The following is a 19,967-nucleotide window of genomic DNA, read 5'->3' as shown; positions in this document are numbered from 1 at the left end:
ACCGCCGCCTTCGTCCTCTTCACCCGTTGCCGGCCGTCGTCCTCCTCGCTCCGGTGGGCGGTCGCTGACGAGCTCGGTGGTGGTGGCAGGTTGCGGCGGAGGGCGGTCGCCGCTCCCTCTCCCGTTGGCCGCCGTCGGCTGTGCACCTCTCCCTTCGTTCGTCGCCATCAAGCCCCCACCCACAGCGCTCGGCCATCGCCGGCCTCCCTGCATCCTCCCTCCCTGCCCGCCTCGCCGGTCTTTGCGCGTTGCTCCCTCCTCTCCTGCCGCCGGCCGCGCGCCACCGCGTGCCGTTGTCTTCCGTGGCGTCTGGAGAGAGCAGAGATAGGGAGATGAAGAGAGTAAGATGGGGAGAGAGGAGGAAGAAGAGGGGGTGAGTTGGACTGACATGTGGGACCCATGATTTTTTTTATTATTTTCTATGTGAGACTGACATGTGGGTCCCACGGGTCGAATTGCCACGTAAGCGCCACGTCAATGCCACGTCGGACAAAGACCGAGTTAAATTAGCCACATAGGCGCCACGTCAGCCAAAACCGCTCTTAAAACCGCCGAGGGATCTAATCTGCACCGGTTTTAATAGTTGAGGGACCCGTTGTGTCTGGTTTTCCGATCGAGGGACGAAAATCAGATTCAGTGTAAAGTTAAGGGACATCAGATGAACTTATTCCGCCTAGCAAGAGATGCGCGACGCTCGCTCGGGGAGTTTGGGCCAGATTTCGCGAGGATATCTGTGCTTGGGAACAAGTCCGCTGATCATCCCTTATCTTTACCACGGATTTAGGCTGTGTTCTTTCCCGTGAGTAACCAACCCATCTCGCTTGTTTTTCGCGGGCACGCTTTTTAAGCTGCTAAACGGTATGTTTTTTTCAAAAAAAAATTATATACGAAAGTTGCTTTAGAAAATCATATTAATCTATTTTTCAGAAAAAAAAATGTAAATGCTTCATCAATCATTGGAAAATGCGTTGCTCCGTTTTACGTGCACGGGGTGTGAGTTCCCAACCTTAAACACCAGAAATATTCACCCATAATATTGGTAAAACCACCTCTCATCCTCTGGTGCATAGACACGGCCCCCATCCTCATCGAGCTCTTCCCCGCGGTGCTATCCACCCGTCAATTTCCATTTCATCCTCTACGCCATCTCCAATTGTGCTCCATTGGACGTTGCCGACGTATGCTTTAACGCTCGGGCAGGCCCCGTCCCTGTCAACCTCGGCTACACCTTCGCACCGATCTCCACTCTGCTAGCCCCGTCCTCTATCTTCTACTCCATGACGACAGGCCTCCGCCATCAATCTTAACTCTGTTCTACGGCGCCCTGCTCCACCACCGTCAACTTGTCGATGTCGTCAACCCGTCGACCTCCCTTGATATCCTCCTTGACCCGCCGCCTGCCCCGGCCGGAAGCAGGATGGAGAGAGGACGAGACGTGGCCGGACGTACGTCGATACACATGTGGTGCAACGCAATTTCTTGGCGCAATCACCCACCACCTTGCTCAACCAGTCTCTCCCGCGTCCGCGAGCTGCTTTGCGCATCCACGCGGCCTCCTGGCCGGCCCACCACCCTCCAGAGCACAACACAAGTGAATACGGGCTCTCGGCCCGGGAATGAAGCTGCCTGTTAATTAATTTCCATGTCGTGTCGGCGTAAGAGGAATAAGTTCACTTTAGGTCCCTCTATTTGTCGCGCTGTCCGATTTTCATCCCTCGGCCGGAAAACCGGGTACGACGGGTCCTCGAACTTACAAAAACAGTGCAACGGAGGTCCCAAGGCAGTATTGCGAGCGGTATTGCTGACGTGGCATCCGACGTGGAAGGTTGACCCCGGTCTCACTTGCTGACTCGGATCGGCCGTTGGGAGGGGCATAAATGGGGCCTAAAAAAATGGCGCTTGCCACTGCTCTCTCTCTCTCTACTCAATCCAGAACCCTAGATCGAGATTTGGGGTGACATTGGGGGCGAGCTTGGTGCGGCGGAGGGGTTGGTCGAGGCGGCCGAGTGCTCGTCGGGGGGCGAGCTGGCGGGCTCAGTGGAGCCGGTGGAGGGCGCAGTGGCTGGCCCCGTGGAGGGCGGTGCGGTGGCTGGCCCCGTGGAGGCGAGCGCGGTGGCTAGCTCTGCGGAGCCGCATAAGCTCGTAGCGGCGGGTGCAGGAGAGAGATGCAGCGTTGGACATGTAATTTTCAGTCGGCATTGGTGCTTATAGTTTTGGGATCAACGATTAGCTTTTAAGTATGGTTGAGGTAGTTGTTGTGTTGGATTTGGTGTACTTGAGGAGTAGTTTATTTACTAAAATTTTGGATATGTGCAATTTAGGAATAGTTTATTCGTTCGGCCCCAGAAAAGTTGTGATTTGGCTTTGTTTACATGTTCATGACAGTATAATAGTCCACCGAAGTCACTTTTTTTTATTTCGCTATGCATGTAGGCCATTGGTATTGAAGCCATGGACGTGCTAGATACTCTTGTGGTGAGGTTTCATATAAAAGGTGAATTTGTGACAGAAGGTAGAGAGAAGAAATATGTTGATGGTGTGGAGGCATTGTCATATATAGCTAGGGATAAGGTCACATTGAGTGGAATATTGGAACATTTGCGTGAACACTGCAATTTTATTGTGGGAACACTTCTGCATTGGCTGTTTCCATGAAAAGATATGCAGACTGGGCTGCGTATCTTAATGGATGACACTGTATGTACATACATGTCTGACTGCATTGTGGAGGGGGGGTGGCAGAAGTGTATGGTTAGGAACCAGAAGTAGTAGATTTGTGTGATGATTCAGATGATGATAGTGAGTCCGATGCTGATATGGAAGTGGAAAGTGATAAGGAAAGTGAAGAGGCTGTAGAGGTAGATGTTGCTCAATGTAAAGCTACAGCTGCTCAATGTGATCAAACTAATGCTAGTGGGCTGAAGGGTAAAAGTGTGATGGAAGGTGATGAAGATGATAGGATGCTTGTTGTATATTACCCTGAGTCTGCTCCCCTGGCTAGCTTGGCACCTTCAGAGAGTGAATCTGACAGTGACTACATACCTGGTGATGTTTGTCCATCTGATGATGATGAAGAGGCTGCTGAAATAGAGAAGCATTACAAAGAAGTGAAGAAGAAGATTAAGACTGGACAGTTAGAAGACCTAGATGCTGTTTTCTTTGAGCAAGACAGGTCCAAGCCAAGTATGCAGGCAGCTGCAGATGAGGGGAATGAAACCCCATATGCTGAAAGTGAAGATGACTAATCAGTTGAAGAACTTGGCAGTGATGGGGAGGTTAGGATAAGGCAGGACAAACATCCAAGATATAAGAAGAAGGATGGAGTTCCCACATTTGAACTTGGCATGAAGTTCAATTGCAAGAATCAGTTCAAGAAGGCCATCACAAAATATGCATTAGCTGAGAAGAAGGTGATCAATTTTATAAAAGATGATCAGAAAAGGGTCAGGGGCAAGTGTGACTGGGATACCTGTCAATGGGTCTGTTTGCTATCAAAGAACTCCAGGTCTGACAGTTGGCAAATTGTGACATATGAGAGCTTGCATGCTTGCCCACCAAGGAGGGATAACAAGATGGTGACAGCCACAAGGATTGCTCAGAAGTATTGGAAGTTCATAGCTGCCAACCCATCCTAGAATTTGTCACACATAAGCTCCACAAGTGCATCAGTAAAGGTTACTTCAGGGAAAGCTTCAGTTTGTGTTTCTGCTCAAGAACCCTCAAATGCCAGACCCAAAAAGAAGACAGTTGGAGCACTTCTTCTGTTGCCATGGGAGTCTGACAAGCTGTGAAATGTTTGCTGCTATGTTTATGCAATATGTGGTCTTGCAGGGCAAGTAGCCCATGTATCTAGCTTTTTGTGTTGTGTTGATTGCCAGACAATCAGGCTCATGCCTGTATTTTGCAAACTATTACCTACCTGTGTTGTTTGCCAGACAATTTGGCTCCTGATCATGTATGCCACTTGATGTGTGCCACTAATGGTTCAGCTTAGACCACTGTTGTTGAACTGCAAGTTTCTGATGCATTTCATTTTGCTTGACTAATATTTGATACAGAGGTACTTAACTTTTAGCTGCCCTGATGTTCACCAAATATAAATTGCATGACTGGGATTCAACACAAAATTCAGTTTGGGCACCAACTGTGAATCAATGATAAACAAACTACCATTTTGCTCAACACATTCATCACTGCATAATTCATGAAAAGGTTCATACATCCCAAATTTCATACATTTCTCCCCATGCTAAACAAACTACCATTTTGCAGTTTTCATACCTGCCAACATTCAGTTTTTGGCACACAACACCACAGCCAGAGCGAACAAACAAGCCACACTACAAAGCACAAACACATTTCTCTCAACCTCAACCTTGCTAATCCTAGCTTTTAAAGCAGTCAACTTAGCTAGATTATCCTGGACTATCTCCCTAACTGCTACCATCTCTTTCCTTACTGCTTCAAACCCTGTCCTCTCCTCCTCCAACCGCGCCCTGCAATCTTCAACCTCCTGCTGCAAATGCCGCTTATCCGTCCTAAGAGACATCACAGTATCTCGCAAGTCGTTTAGTAACTCTCTCAGAAAATTGCTTGTCGGCCCGTCGCACCAAGCAAAAAAAAATCACTTCCCCCAGCCTGCAACAGTAAACCCTAGAACTAAACCAACCAAATCCAACAAAAATCGAACCACAAATTCAAAATCAACACAACTCAAATGCTTACCCGGGCGTCCCGACACTTGAAATACCTGCGACCAGGGTTATCGACGCTCCACGAAATCCACCTCGCCGCTTTCGCCTTGCAATCACAGAACACCGGTGGTTGATAGTCCATTGGACCTACCCGATATGGAACGGGAGAGACCGCCGGTCGTCAGGAAGAAGACGATGAACAGTCACTCCTTGAGCTCGCCATCCCTGCACCTCCTCACCGCCAGCTTGTGCACCTCCTCACCACCAACGCGCACCCGGACGAGCCCTCGGCCGCCTCGACCAACCCCACCGCCGCACCAAGCTCGCCCCCAACGTCGCCCTAAATCTCGATCTAGGGTTCCGGATTGAGCGCAGAGAGAGAGAGAGAGAGAGAGAGAGCCGTGGCACGCGCCATTTTTTTGGCCCTATTTATGCCCCTCCCAACGGCCGATCCGAGTCAGCAAGTGAGACCGGGGTCAACCTTCTACGTCGGATGCCACATCAGCAATACCGCTCGCAATACTACCTTAGGACCTACGTTGCACTGGTTTCATAAGTTCGAGGACCCGTCATACCCGGTTTTCCGGCCGAGGGATGAAAATCGGACAGCGCGACAAATAGAGGGACCTAAAGTGAACTTATTCCGCCTAAAAAGCGGTGGTGCAGTGGTGGAAGCGCAGCCCGTTTCGTAGCGGCCCAGTGGCCGAATTTGATGGCGATTTTAGGTGCCGCGCCTACCGGCCTAGCAAGAGATGCGCGACGCTCGCTCGGGGAGTTTGGGCCAGATTTCGCGAGGATATCTGTGCTTGGGAACAAGTCCGTTGACCATCCCTTATCTTTACCACGGATTTAGGCTGTGTTTTTTCCTGTGAGTAACAAACCCATCTCGCTCGTTTTTCGCGGGCACGCTTTTTAAGCTACTAAACGGTATGTTTTTTTTTCAAAAAAAAATTATATACGAAAGTTGCTTTAGAAAATCATATTAATCTATTTTTCAGAAAAAAAAATGTAAATGCTTCATCAATCATTGGAAAATGCGTCGCTCTGTTTTACGTGCACGGGGGGTGAGTTCCCAACCTTAAACACCAGAAATATTCACCCATAATCTTGGTAAAACCACCTCTCATCCTCTGGTGCATAGACACGGCCCCCATCCTCATCGAGCTCTTCCCCATAGGGGTGAAAACGGTACGGAAACGGACGGAAACAACCTTTATCGTTTTCGTTTTCATATTTTTTTTCGGAATCGGAATCGAAATCGGAAACCCCGGAAACGAAAACGGAAACGAATATTATCGAAACCGAAAACGGAGCGAAAACGAACCGGCGCGGATACGGTAACGAAAATTTATCGGAATACATAAACCCCTCAAACTGAGCCTCACAGCAAAATATATTCTTCTATAACTTCATATAATTTGCATAACAAATATTCTAAAAGAATACAGCAAAACAGAATGGTATAAGCCTATAAGGTATACAAAATTCAGGTGCTATACTGCTATCAGCCTATCACTCCAGGAAATGGGTTTGAGAACAACAACAGAACATCAGTCCATCAACACTTAGTTCATCAATCATCACAGAACAGCAATAGTTCATCAATCATCACAGAACAGCAACGCACATCAGTCCATCAGTGTTTCAGTACTTAGTTCAATCACAAAACACATCACCCTATAAATACATAGTTCATCACAAAACATAGTTCAATCACAAAACACATCAGTACATGGTTCAAACATATCTCATCCACTTGTGCAGCAGGAGTACACTAATTTGAAATGGAAACTTGAAATTAGATGTAACTTGAAAATTAAATTGACCAACATTTTCTTCAAACATCCATTGGCGCAATGCCATCCTCATTAGAACATTCCGCTTCTACTGTCTCTGTCTCTTGTTCCGTTCCATTAGCCTTCAAAAAAAATGATAGAGCATTAGTAAAAGTGCAAAGTCAATCACTATATACACCTGCTGCTGCTGGTTGCTCAGATGCTGCCGCTGGGCTGCTGGCTGCTGCGAGGCGAGGAGCCGTCGGCGTTGGTGGCGGTGAGGAAGAGACTGCAGTGGTGGTGTCGTCGTCGCCTCGTCGGTGTGGTGGTTGTTCCGTCGTCGGCGGCGGTGGTGGCGACGGTGAAACGGCGAGACGCGCTGGGACGGCGCCTTGAGATGGCGGGGACCGAGCAGGCCGGCGGAGGTGCGAGATGGTGGCGGCGGCCGGCGGCGAAACGACGAAGAGCAAGGGCGGCGCGAGATGGTGGGGGCGAGGACGGCGGGGGCCAGCCGGCCAGGCGACCAGCAGTGGGCGGTGGGGCGCCGGCGCCACGGGCGGTGGGCGTGAGGGCACGCCGGCGCCGCGATGCCGCGATCTGGACGCCGCAGCCGCCGCTCCGCCTCCAACTCGCGAGTCGCGTCTGAGTTCTGAGTCTGACGGTCTCTCTCCTATAGGGTTAGCCGGTTAGGGTAGATGCCGCCGCGATTTGGGTTGGGCTGGGAAGCTAGGGATGAATTATAGACTATTGAATCTATGGGATTTTTAACTTCGGAAATTCCGACAATTTTTCCGGAATGTTTCCGATCGTTTCCGGGTTCCGACGGAAACTGCTATTATCATATTCGATTCCGTTTCCGAGAAAATATTTCCGTTTTCGATTCCGATTCCGAGAAATTCCGAAAAAATTCCGACCGGCCGATTCCGTTTCCGAAAACATGACCGGAATCCGGAAAAATTCCGTACTGTTTTCACCCCTACTTCCCCACGGTGCTATCCACACGTCAATTTCCATTTCATCCTCTACGCCATCTCCAATTGTGCTCCATTGGACGTTGCCGACGTATGCTTTAACGCTCGGGCGGGCCCCGTCCCTGTCAACCTCGGCTACACCTTCGCACCGATCTCCACTCTGCTAGCCCCGTCCTCTATCTTCTACTCCATGACGACAGGCCTCCGCCATCGATCTTAACTCTGTTCTACGGCGCTCTGTTCTACGGCCGTCAACTCGTCGATCTCGTCAACCCGTCGACCTCCCTTGATATCCTCCTTGACGCGCCGCCCGCCCCGACCCACCACATCCTATCCATCGGTCCATCCCCTCGCGGATTTGAGGCTACCGCCACTATCCCCGGCTTCTTCTCTAGCTGACTAGCAATTGCTTGTCATCACTATTCTACATAGCCAAGGACAGCGCTGCCTTGGCTCATCTTTCGCTTGGGATGGCGTCCTCTCCTCCGCTGAATTCGCGTGCATGGTCGAGGAAAAAGAGAGAATAAAAGAATTGGGTGCTGACATGTAGGTCCCACATTCTTTTTATTCTCTTTTTATTGATTAGGATGCTACCTCAATAAAATAATCCATCCACATTGCCATGGGGCCTGACATGGATGGTTTTTCCAAGATGGGGGTAAAGATTTATGGTAATATGCCAATTAAACTTGACGTAAAGATAAGGAACACACAAAGTGAACTTATTCCCCTGTGCTTTTCCTCCCTTGAAATATTGGGCCGTCTTACGCGTGGAGCGCTGGGTTTTGGGCCGTGTTGGGGTGGATCGCTGAGTTTCACCCCGATTAGACCGGTAGGCCGGGACATGGCGGCCCATATTTGGCCTAAACGGCCGAAGTAGGCTCAACCCACATTTGGTCGTTGCTGGACGATGTTCGGACGTTCGTGATTCCAAGTTTCCAACTCCCACCGAACTACCGAAGTACTGAATTTCTGATGAAAAACCAGAAAATTTGCCGAGCAAACGATGGCGAATTCAGGACTACCGACCATCGAAGCAGAGAACTTATTCATTCAAGCTCTACTAGGCTATAAATCCCATAACAGCAAGTACAGAAAAGCCATGATTCTCTAGCTCTTAACGAAGACGAGAAGAGGAAAAAAAAAAGAACAACACTTTTTGTTGGCCCTATGGCACCACAAGAACCCCAGTGACGCAGGAATCAGGATCGAACACGAACATATTCCATATCACCGGCAAAATCTTTCCAGCAAACAGCAGCCGGCATGAAGCATCCAGAGCCAGTCCAGGCAAAAATTCCAATCCCCCCTCTTTCTTTTCGTGCCGTACTACCAACACCTGCACGCGCGACGGCGCGAGCAAGAGGGAAGAACGAAACGAAGAACCGCGTTGTGGGCGAGTCCAAAACGTCTGCGCATCCATCCCGGTCAAAGCAGCTTAGCACATGTACGTGTTCTGACCCACACACAATCACCGCGCGCCACACGCACACTAGGCCAAGGCCAGCGGCAGCATCATGCAGAAGCTTCCATCTCCATAGATGTTAGCTTAGCTAGCGCTGATCAGTTTGGTGTTGACAGTGACACAGTTGCCAGCGCGTCCGGTTAATTACTACTTAGCAGATAGATAATAACAGCAGATACAATAGCAGACTATAAACAAGCTACAAGAGAAGAGATAAAAGCAGCGGGCTACAGATTTGTAGTCAGCTGCAGCACGGGCTACATCATATATGTGTACGACAGATGTGACCATACATTAATTATGTAGTATATATTTATAGATAACTATTGTAAGAATTAAATATTAAATTAATATAGATGATTTAAAGCTAATTATTGGCTATAGTATGAAACTTGCTCTAATTAGTCTCTTACGGCTAGCTTTGAATCGTCCATTAATCAATTCATCAATCCCCTTCTTGTGGCTGGCGGCGGCGAGATGAGATAGATAACCCGATGAACAGGTAATCGTTGGGATTGGCTGGGAGGGGAGGTTACAGCCGTTTGTAAAAGACCATAGAGAGTCCTTGTTCTTCACGTGTTCGTTTCACTTCAGCCCGTGATCCGACGGCTGGTACTACGTGTCTTTAGTTACCTGGCAAACTTGGACTCCGGACTTTACCAGAAGCTAGCATGCGTTTATTCGCGCGTGAAACTTGCCGGCCTGGCAATTGTTACATATATCGTTTGCGTGTTCGTGTTCTTCTTCACCTTGAGTACATAAGCCTGCATGAGTTGATGCCAATTCATTTATTCATGCCTCCTTTGATCAGTGTCGAAGAAATGATTAAAGAAAAGTTCATGTATAGCAGCTAGGAATGTCCTTAGTTAATTCTGTGCTCTTGTCATCAGCAGAAGGGGAATTAAGTTTGAAAGGGAAACAGTAATTAATCGGATCGACAATGACCATGCGTTGATATAAGCTTTAACCGTATCCAAAGCTTGGGAATTGCTTGCTTCCTTGGAATAAACACCGGAGAAGCACATGGCAACGATATCATAAGCGAGAAGAATTAAAGAATAATCAAAGCTGGGGTTTTGCTTCTTTTTTCCCCCCACAAAAACTTGATGGGCGGCTAAAGAATACCCTAAACCCTTTGCTCACTCGCAAAGAGACGGATTCAAATGTCAATCATCCGCACCAAGCAAGCTAATCAATTTAAGCGACAAACAGTGGACCACACACATCGCAACGCTAAGCAAACTCAACTGTAGCCATCCATCGTCACCCACCACCGCCACCAACCACTATTTCTTCTCTCTCTCCTCAAATTGACCTAAATATATATCGCCTCCTAGCTAGCTAAGCCCTACGTGGTTAATTACAAAAAGGAAATAGGAAATGGGAGCTTAAAAAATTTGACAAACAGTACGTTTCGGCGTCGGATCATTTGCTGAGATCATATCTGACGTGAGAGAGAGAAGGTGCAGGTCCAGTTTGGGATTGGGATAGTATTCAATAACCACAAACCAGTGCATATTTGCCTGAAAATCTCTGACCCTTTCTACTATATCTTTTGTAAACGCAAGAATTCAGTAGGATCGAAACAGTGTCATTCATTCCTCCGTGGATCTAACATCGGAGAAAGCTCCCCATTTCTGCAAACGTGGTCTAACGACCTAATCGCATGGGCCAAATCGGGATGTTTGTACTCCAGAAACAGCACATGCGTGAACCCAAGTACAAAGCAAAGCAGATGCAGATGCAGATGATCTCAGACGCATTCAGGCCAGCCGGCCGAACAGCTTGGCTGCAACTAGCCTAACCAGCAACTCCATAGCTCAGCTCATGTGAGGGGGGGTTTGCTGTTCCATTCCAGCGTAACAAACTCGTCGGTTCGATCGGCCGACGTCGTAATTTGCCCCCAAATCGTAGTCTCGCGTATTAAAATTCGGCGAGCGCCACATGGAGTGAACATGACATGCCGTCTAGGCTCAACGGCTCAACTCTTGCATTAAAAAAAAACTTATACATCTCTTCAGAAATTAATATATATGTGCATGTGCTTAAATATGTTTTCGTCTTTTGGTGTCAAGATAATGGCAGGCGTATGCACACGCATAATTACAAACATGGGCACATCAATGCATGAGGGATACTCCCTCCGTCTCAGCATAAATTTATATTTAGTTTCTTCTGTTTATCTCAAAACAAGTTCATTTTTAAAGAGTCATTATATTGGAATTTTTGAAAGTGGTGAATAAATGCTTCGAGAGTAGAAAAAGAAAGTAATAATTACACTGAGATTTGAGAAAGTGAGAATATTCGAGTGTTTTTTTTTGTTTATTCCATTATTAAAAAAAATGTCACCACACGGCCTAGCTAGCCACAGCAATCGCCCTCCCCATTGTTGCGATCATAGCAGTGATTGCAACGAAGCTGGGCCCAGGTTGTGCAGAGTAGGAGAGCACTCGCAACAATGGTGGTAGTAGTAGTACTGTCTGATCTGGTCTGATCTGATCGATCTGATCCCCAACTAATTGTGATCCATCTGGCCACAAAAAAAAAGGGGGTTTAATTAACTCCTGCATTTTGTTTTAATCAGCGAGTCTCTCGTGTTGTGTAGCTTGCGTCCAATTGTGCAATGGGGGCAAGGTGTCGGTGTTCCTCCTGATGATAAGGCCACAAGGGTTTCTTACAAGCAACAGCCAGCCTGTTTGTTAGTTGCCTATCTTACTACTACGACTCCCTTCGTTTCCTTGGCTTCTTGCCTACTAGCTTGTTTTCTAATCCTAATACACGCCATGTACACATGGGAATATTCTAAGCTTTTGATCGTTTCAATCATCGCACGTAAACGCGGTATACTTCCGGTATACGAAACAGAGATGTAGGCAAGATGGAGATGGCTGTTCTACAGTCTTACTAGAAGGTTGATATTTCTTAGGCTGTAATAACCAAACCAAGGGTCAGATTGGGACTGTTAAAATATCTGAAAATCTGACTTGTCACTGTAATTAGGCAAAATGAGATAACTATGTGAACATATACGACCAGCAGTCAAGTCAACTTTTAGTGGTACGAGTTAGTTAGTAAGATATTAGTTGGAGAAGTTTTAAAGCCTTAGTAACAATAATGCAGGCAAACAGTATACGCATTAAGAACTGGCACTACCATTAAACAGTTCATGTAGAATCATTGTTGGCAGCAGTAAACTTTCAGCACATGGATTATTATGATTGAGGTTAGTGGATAAGAATCTCCAATAATTTAACTTCTGGTGGCAGTACTGTAACAGGGCACCTATAAATAATGCCAAGCATCTAAGCTCTGATCCCAAGCAGGATCTCTTTCAGAGTTTTAGTACACATTTTTAGTCATAATAACAAAATATCACATGCATGAGACATAGTTTAAGGGGGGTAAGAAGGAGAATAAACAATTTCTTTTTAATATTTGTTATAATGATCAAGTACAACTTTGAGGGGACCAAGATAACTACAAGATTGGTGAAGAAAACATAGTACACCTAGGATAACAAAAAAAGGAAAAAAAAAAGGGGAAGCAATGATCCATCCCTCCTTATCTTTTCACCATTCTCATCCTAACAAAAGAATGAATTGAATTGACAAAAGAATCTGAAGCTTTAATCTCTTCTCTTTTAAACCACAATTGTAAAAAAATTGTGAGTTAGTAGTCACTGCAGATCTCAGTTCATGGATCATCTTCTTCCTCCATCACCATCATGTACAAAGTTGCCAAAGAAATACCCCATACCTTTGGTTAAATTCACAAGGAGAGAGAACCCTGGCTTGAAAGAATAATTGGTGAGTAGATATTACAACAAATCGGTCAATATTTCTTGTACCTTTTTATATATATCTTTTTTTCTAATATCTTCCTTAACCTCCTTTGAATGGACTGACTGACTTTATACAAAAGCTGGAATGGTTTCCTAAGAGACCATTAGCTGAGATCAGGTTATTAGGTGAGCAGGAGAGCCTCAGCCAGCGGGGGCGTCTTAGGCTGGAGCTTGGCTTGCTGCTGAGACCAATAGGCCTGAGCCGCCAGGACCCTGTCGAGCAGCTCCTGTGGCACCGGCTCGCCACGCCGCTGCTGGGGCGAGATGCTCGCCGTGTGCACGAGCGTCTTCCATTTGTCCTGTTGGCATGACAATTTTGACACGGTTAGTAAATGCAAGTTCAAACTTAATAATCTTTCATTGAGTTTGACCAGAGAACGCATGCATTTTCTGTCAATTTGCCTAAATGCAAAGCAGCAAGAAGCTTCCACTCTAGTAAAGGAAAGGTTATCTGATCCCTTGGTGAGACTTTTTCTAAAGCCAGGACCGAGTTAGTTGACGTGCAAGAATAGGTAGCTTTTATTTTCTAGGTGAACCATTCTGGTACTACTACCCACTTGGCCCGTCCAAACAACAAAGCTGATGCGTGAGGACAGGACTAACTGAATCATAACGACAAAAAGTTTTCCAGAACAAGAGCCTGACTGAAATGTGCTACTAACACAAAAACAGTACGGTTAGACTGCCATACTGCGTAAGGAACCTAAAACCCAGAAGCACCGAACAGTTTGTTAAATCAGCCTAGCAACACGCTACAAAATTTGCCTAAAGCCCAAGATGTAAGTCAATTGTGACAAGAACTAAAAGCTTGGCACAAACAGAAGGAAAAATCATGGGAATTGATAAATGGATCAGAAATAATGATAAGTATGACCACCTTTAAAGGAAAGTGATGATCATATTTTGCAAACATGTGCAATGCCAAGGTATTTGCTTTAACTAGACATGAAAAAGCTTGTAAGGCATTTGACAGGTATCACAATAATAATTACCTTAAGATCAACGTAAGTCCGGTGCTTTGCATTATCAAAGGCCCGAAGTTTGACATCTCGCCATCTGAAACAGAAATACAGTAAGAAACAGAAATTATGAAAATGTAAGGTCAAATGAGTGAAGTAAGCAGCATACCTTCCGGTTCCAAGCTTTTCAACTGCAAGCACAAGGGCTTCCACTTCGGCAACAGAGAACGGACGCCTGATTCGGCGTTGCCCTTGTTCAGGTGACCTCTTTGCTTTGTTTGCTGGAACTATAGCCCCAGCATTGGAATCTGCAGGAGTAACTGGAACAATAGCTCGCGAGTTTGTGGATGCCTTATCAGGTGAAGACATGCCCCCAGGAGAGTGCACAAAGTCATGATCACTCCCTTGGTAGTTTGCTGATAAGGGTGCCAATGCAAGCTCCTGTGAAGCATCAACTTCACCATGCTTGGAAGATGAGTCAGCAGGTGCAATCCTGTATCCAGCGAAATACATAAGGCTGGGTTAGGCTACACACATTCGAGTTTTACAATGATTTCTTATGGAGAATATTCATTACCTAGCTAGGGGTTCAGTAGTATCAACAGTTTCCATGAATTCATTATCTTCGGGAGGTGAGAGTTGTGACGGATGCGGTGCACAATTGGGTTCAAGAGAAAAACCCAGGTTGTCCAGTACCTCATCATGAGAAATCCCAGCCTGCATTAAGGTTTTATTATCATCTCTGACTTTCTTCCCATGATGGAGCACACCGACACGCAGACCACCTCCAAGTATGGCATTTACTGCCTCCAGAACAGTTTTCTGCATTATAAATACATATTAAAACACGGAAACATCATCGACAAAAGGTGAAATTCTTGCAACATCTCTTTGTGCTGATCAATTAATGAGAAAACAGGAGCAAAATGTCTCTTTTTCCGTACCTTCAGTGAACCAACAGTCGCAGTTTCTGGGATCTCAATTAGAAGTTCAGGCACCTTGAAAGACTTGATCCTAAGTTTTACTGCAAGGAGAAAAACAGGCAGTCTTAGACTATGGCCATAAAACCAAAATAATTACAATATCAAAAACATTTTTCATGGGGCCAAACTTACCGTGGCAGTCACTTGACTCTTGTGATTTCTGGAATGCTGTTGAATTGGTCCCCTTGTTTGCTGGAGAAGAAATATTGCCCCAGTAAGTTAAAAGATGGGGCAGCTGCACGAAGAAGAATTCACAGGTTCAAGCAAAACAAACCTTCCAAAGAAACCGCGTGCGAGTCTCTTGCAGCAAACTTTGTGTTTGCCTTTGCATATTCTTCAGAAACTTGGGCTGAATGACGATCAAACATCTTCCTCCGCTTGAATGTGCTCCTTTGTGTCCTTTGTCGTGTATAATACATTTTCTTGTTGCGGAAAGAAGGCTTCCGGTCAACATCTAGCAGGATCAACGAACTCAAGTAAGAATAGAGTAAGCAGGTTTGAATATGAGTGCCATCAATGCAGTGCTCCTCAAAAAAGGAAAAGGTGAATGGGATCTCACAATGCTCACCACTATAGGAAAGATCTCCTTTGTGCATCCTGGCTGGAGCAACTTTCCTGTGCTTACAGGCGAGCAACTTCTTTACCCTACTATGACCAGCTGTACAATTGGGCCTGAAACCCCTGTTAGTAGCGGTGCTCGGATGAGTGCACCCGGAAGATTTATCATCATCATCTTCATCTCTATCTACAGTAAACCCCGCCCCTCCCTTGGGGACCCTCGGGAAAGAGGTCGATCGGCGAATTTTATTGCCATACAACGGCATTTCGCCGGTGCTGTCAGAGCTGACCAAAGGAGGCGGCTTTACATCCACATCCATTGGATCGAGCAGATTATACATATCTGGAGCATTCTTGTGGAAGCCTGATGTGGTAGCCGGCATCGCAATTGCAGCTGCATCCCCAGTGAAGGCCCCTGACTCCACGGATTCAGGCGACCACCTATCAGCGATCGCTGCAAAATTACAACCCAATTCAGCCTTGGTGCAGCTTATCATTGAGGATTCCTTGTCCAGTGCCTCGGACTTGGCCTTGGGGTCCTCAATCACAGCATGACTCCCCTCCGGATCTTCCCCCTTCCGCCCATGGTGATTCACCGGCCGCTGAAACGCAATGTGGGAGACCAATGCACTCTCATTGCAGCTATCCTGATCCATCACCTCATTCTTGAAATGCTTCGCCTCCTCATCGCACTGCTCCTGCTTCACGCGGACATCCTTGGGCGACGCGTCCACGGCCGGGGTGCCTGAGCTCGCGTTCCCCAGAGAACCCTCCCCCTCATCAAGCAGCTTTCCGGCCACAGTCGCGAGCAGGTCGAACGCGCACATCACCTGACCCTGGCTCTCCTTCTTCCGAATTGATCTCTTGCCCTGCACAATTTCACCAAACAAGAAGAAACGCCATCGCTGTCAGGGCTCGCCAACCGGAGCAGCAAGGTGCCGAATTTTGATGATGCCGGTGAGAAGCCCCATACCCTCGCGGACTTGGGGACGCGCGGCATCTCCGCGACGTGGCTTCCGCCTCCCGACTCCATCTCCAGCGATGACCTCTTCTGAAAAACCATTTCTTTGCGCTTCGCTTCGGTTGCTTTCAATTTACAGGGGGGTTGCTTGGTTAACAACCGGTGGTTGCGCTGCTCATGGCTTGTCCCGGAACACAAATCTGCGCAGGAATTGTTGAAAACCACATCAGCAATTGGCAAGAAGGAAACCAGTTGGTACAAAGAAGGAAGGAAATCATTTCATTGGGATCTCCGCAAGAAGAACTTTGGGATAAATCTCGGATAAACCCTTCCGAGATTAATTAAACAGAGAACGATCGTGGTTAACAGTGCAATTAATTAGCAAAAAAATTGAGAATCCCAAAAAACCCTGGACTGGAGATCCGGGCTTGGGCGCCCGAAACGAATTAGAATTTCAAATCACCAGCGCTCGAAAGCATATCAAAAGAGCGAATTAATTGCATCAAATCAAAACCTGAAGAACGAAGCAAACGGGAAGAATTCGTACACCACCCGTGATCCAAATTAAGAGAAGAAAAGGAATTGGGTTTTGGGGGAGGAAATGGATTCCCCCAGCCGTATTAAATGCATCCAAAGAAAAATAAATTCGCCAGGTAAACCAGCACGCCAAGCGATCAAAGAGAGAAGGGGAAAAAGGCTTTAAAAAACTCACATGCATCGGAATCCGTGAGGATTAAGCAACTGCCAAAAGGAAAGCGAGCCCGTCGGTTAAAAAAAAAAGAGAGAGGGGGGGGGGGGGGGGGAAGAAGTACAAACCCCACAGGCGCAGAACAAACCAAGAATTGGCGGACCTCTGCAGCGCCAGATCCGATCTCAGCGCCCGATTCACCCAATTCGACGCCAAAACCCCTCCAAAGCGACGCAAATCCGAAGAAGCAACCACGAAATGCGCGAAAATCCTCCAAAAATGAAGCGAATTCAGCCCCCCAACCAGGCCTCCAGAGCAAACCAACCAAAATTCGGACAGAATTGGACCCAAAAACCGCCAGAACAAAGCTCAACAGCGAGACCCAGCACCATATCGGCAAAATCAGCGAGAATTCCCCGGATTCTCCACCCCCAGAGTCCCCAGACTCACCTCACCGCCTGCGATCCGCGCCCTGGCTCCGATCGCTCCCTCTCCCCAACACCAACAACCCCCTCCTCCTCAGATCAAGATCCCCCGAGCGCAAAATTATTCCCACGGCGAAGAAGGCCTCGCTTCGCTTCTCTTCCCTTCTCCTCTCCTCTCCTTTTTATTTATTTCCCTTTTCCTCCTCTCCTCTTCTCTTCTCCTGTTGGTTTTTCTCTTGTGTGGTTTGGCCAAAACCCCTCAAAACCAACCCTCCCTTCTTAAACCCCCCCAACCCCCGCTTCCCACACCACCACCACCCACACGCGCCCCAGCCACCGGCTGCCCCCGGTTAAACCCCCACGCGGCCACCGGCCCCACCCGGTCGCACCCCTCTCGCGTCCAACGACCGGTTCCGACCCCCTCACAGCCGTCCACGTGTCCCCGATCCGACGGCGCGGGCGCCTCCCCCTCGAAGGGAGCGGGTAGCGGTTCGCTCTTCCTCCCCCCTATTACAGACGCGAGAGCTTTCCGCGAGCCCACGGCTCGGCGCCACGTGTCGATGATCCGAGCCGTCGGTGCTCCAGGCGGGGAGTCCCTCCTCCACCGTCGGATCCCGGGAGTCCCTCGTGACCACGAACGCGAGGAGTGATCCTTATTAATCGGTGGGTTGGGGTGGAGGGTTTTAGGGGAGGAGGATTATTAGCGGGGGCGTTTTTAGTTAGGGAGAAAACGTGCAAATTAGGAGGGGTTAATCACCCACCCTCTCCCTGCGCTGTCTGTCTCTGTCTGTCCTGTGGTTTAATTTGGGTTTTTCTCCCACTTTTTATCTTTTTTTTTCTTTCTCTCCTATTTTTCGATAAAGTTTTGTTAATTTTGGAGGGGTTTGAGAGGCTAGCGTGGTGTTCGTGGAGGAGAATGTTCAGGGACGATGCTCGAAAAGGTGCTAAGATTCCGGAGGTTCTCCAAGGCAGCAAAGCAGCAGGGGCCAGATAAATTTTAGATAAGAAGTTCGTGGCCTTTGTCTTCCTCCGGCCATGCACACCGTCGTCAAAAAAAAATGAGGTGAGTTTTTTTTGTTACTCCCTGCTGTACAATTCGGCCTCATCATCTGCAAAAATGGAACTAACTCCCACTCCTTGTAAACGTTACCACACTGTCACACCGACCGTGCATTATCCAGTCTAATTTGGTAGGGAGTAAATATTGCTAATCTTGCTGAGCTTTGGATAAAAAGGATTTGGAGGGGATAAGCATTATCAAACTACTGTTATTGAAAAGCTCAGTTCACTGCTGCTTGTTTGAGACCTATGCTTGCTGCCTTTTATTATCATATAAACTTATACATACATATATTGTAAAATAAAAGGAGCATTTACTCTCTTTTTTTTAAGTGTACGCAGCAAATTTACACTGAAGGCTGTGATACATCGGATCTACTACATCCAATGCCTAATATCCTTCCATGTCCTATCTTAAGCATTAAATTCATTATGGTTATGCTATTATTTTATTGGGTAAATTGTAACCATGCCATTGTAATTTTGCAAAGTTTGAGATATGGCATCGGTATCTCAATGACACGTAGAACCCATATGAATCAATGACATGTGGGTCAGGATGACATATCTCAAATTTTGCAAAATTATAATGGCATGGTTCCAATTTTCCCTATTTTATTTCATATGTGCAATAATCGGAGGATGGATTATAGCGAATATGCTTCTCAAGCTAGTGAACGGTATGATTTTTACAGATAACCTTATTTATCGGTATTTCTTTGAGAAACTTTTTAACTTTCTAGTATTTAATTATGCTCTCAAATAGCTATTATTAACTCAGTTTCATCTTTAAAAAATCCATCAATCCTTTATAACACTCAAAAAATCCATCAATCCTTTATAACACTCTCTAAGCTAAATCAAACCATCTCAATACATTCGTCCGCTCAGCGCTCTTCCTATGCTGCCTCATGTGTCCACGACTTCTCTATTTTGATGTGCTATGTATAAATATGTAGTTGTTGTTATTTAAAATGTGCTCCTTCCATTTTATATTATAAGTCGCTTTGATTTTTTTTCCCGATTAGACTTTTTAAGGTTTGATCAAGTTTATAAAATAAATTAACAACATCTAAAATACCAAATTAGTTTAATTGAATCTAACATTGAATATATTTTGGTAATATGTTTTCTAAAATGCTACTATATTTTCTATATTAATTGATTAAACTTAAATAATTTTAACTAGAGAAAATATCCAAATGACTTATAATATGAAATGGAAGGAAAAACAATTAGGTGATTATTCATTTGTATTGTATGCCACGCTTTATCGATAGAAAATGAACTGAACTAAATTGTGTTCGTATGCATATAGTAAAGTTATAACTTTTTTCTCTTAATTAGCCTCATGAAAGCATTTTTGAAATGCATAGTGAAATGCTAATCAAGAAATGAGTAATAAACATGAGCATTAGGATTTAAACACAAGAAGGTGCAGCTACATGCACAAATTAGGCACTATTTAGAGCTTCATCAACTTTCTGAAGAGGCAGTATTTTGTACACATGATAGGGAAAAACTCATTCATACCAGGCATAATCTTAGGTCCTGTTTATTTCCCACGCAAAAACTTTTCACCATGTCA

The 19,967-nt window shown here is 46.3% G+C and overlaps 1 protein-coding gene and 2 long non-coding RNA genes across 6 annotated transcripts; 1 reads left to right on the top strand and 2 right to left on the bottom strand.

The window, feature by feature from the left end:
• Positions 1-1,904: 1,904 nt before the first annotated feature.
• Positions 1,905-3,993, top strand: LOC112938199 (uncharacterized). Its single transcript, XR_003241240.2, has 2 exons — positions 1,905-2,181; positions 2,434-3,993. It is a non-coding gene; the product is annotated as an uncharacterized lncRNA (long non-coding RNA).
• A 179-nt stretch (positions 3,994-4,172) lies between these two features.
• On the bottom strand, positions 4,173-5,097 carry LOC136355732 (uncharacterized). The gene is made up of 2 exons (XR_010740048.1): positions 4,726-5,097; positions 4,173-4,638 (listed from the first exon to the last, which is right to left on the bottom strand). It is a non-coding gene; the product is annotated as an uncharacterized lncRNA (long non-coding RNA).
• Positions 5,098-12,296: 7,199 nt separating this feature from the next.
• LOC4332403 (telomere repeat-binding protein 5) lies at positions 12,297-17,476 on the bottom strand. 4 transcript variants are annotated; one of them, XM_066308611.1, is made up of 10 exons: positions 17,024-17,476; positions 16,220-16,407; positions 15,257-16,115; positions 14,963-15,142; positions 14,821-14,880; positions 14,650-14,729; positions 14,283-14,527; positions 13,875-14,198; positions 13,739-13,802; positions 12,297-13,045 (listed from the first exon to the last, which is right to left on the bottom strand). In XM_066308611.1, the coding sequence occupies exons 2-10, from the start codon at positions 16,307-16,309 to the stop codon at positions 12,869-12,871; spliced, it is 2,079 nt and encodes a 692-aa protein (XP_066164708.1). In that variant the 5' UTR covers positions 16,310-16,407; positions 17,024-17,476; the 3' UTR covers positions 12,297-12,868. The 4 variants fall into 4 exon arrangements, with proteins under 4 accessions (XP_066164708.1, XP_066164707.1, XP_015631846.1 ...); XM_066308610.1 differs by having other exon boundaries at positions 17,044-17,476; XM_015776360.3 differs by having other exon boundaries at positions 17,346-17,476.
• Positions 17,477-19,967: the final 2,491 nt, after the last annotated feature.

This window comes from Oryza sativa, chromosome 3 (genome assembly GCF_034140825.1).
Source record: "Oryza sativa Japonica Group chromosome 3, ASM3414082v1".
Classification (NCBI taxonomy): Eukaryota; Viridiplantae; Streptophyta; class Magnoliopsida; order Poales; family Poaceae; genus Oryza; species Oryza sativa.
This window is presented reverse-complemented; position numbering and strand designations above follow the sequence as displayed.

Coding starts and splice junctions, on each gene's coding strand:
- LOC4332403 (XM_066308611.1), bottom strand. CDS start 16,309: ATGGTTTTTCAGAAGAGGTCATCGCTGGAGATGGAGTCGGGAGGCGGA. Junction 16,116..16,219: donor GCGTCCCCAAGTCCGCGAGG/GTATGGGGCTTC, acceptor GAAATTGTGCAG/GGCAAGAGATCAATTCGGAA. Junction 13,803..13,874: donor GAAAAGCTTGGAACCGGAAG/GTATGCTGCTTA, acceptor TTTCTGTTTCAG/ATGGCGAGATGTCAAACTTC.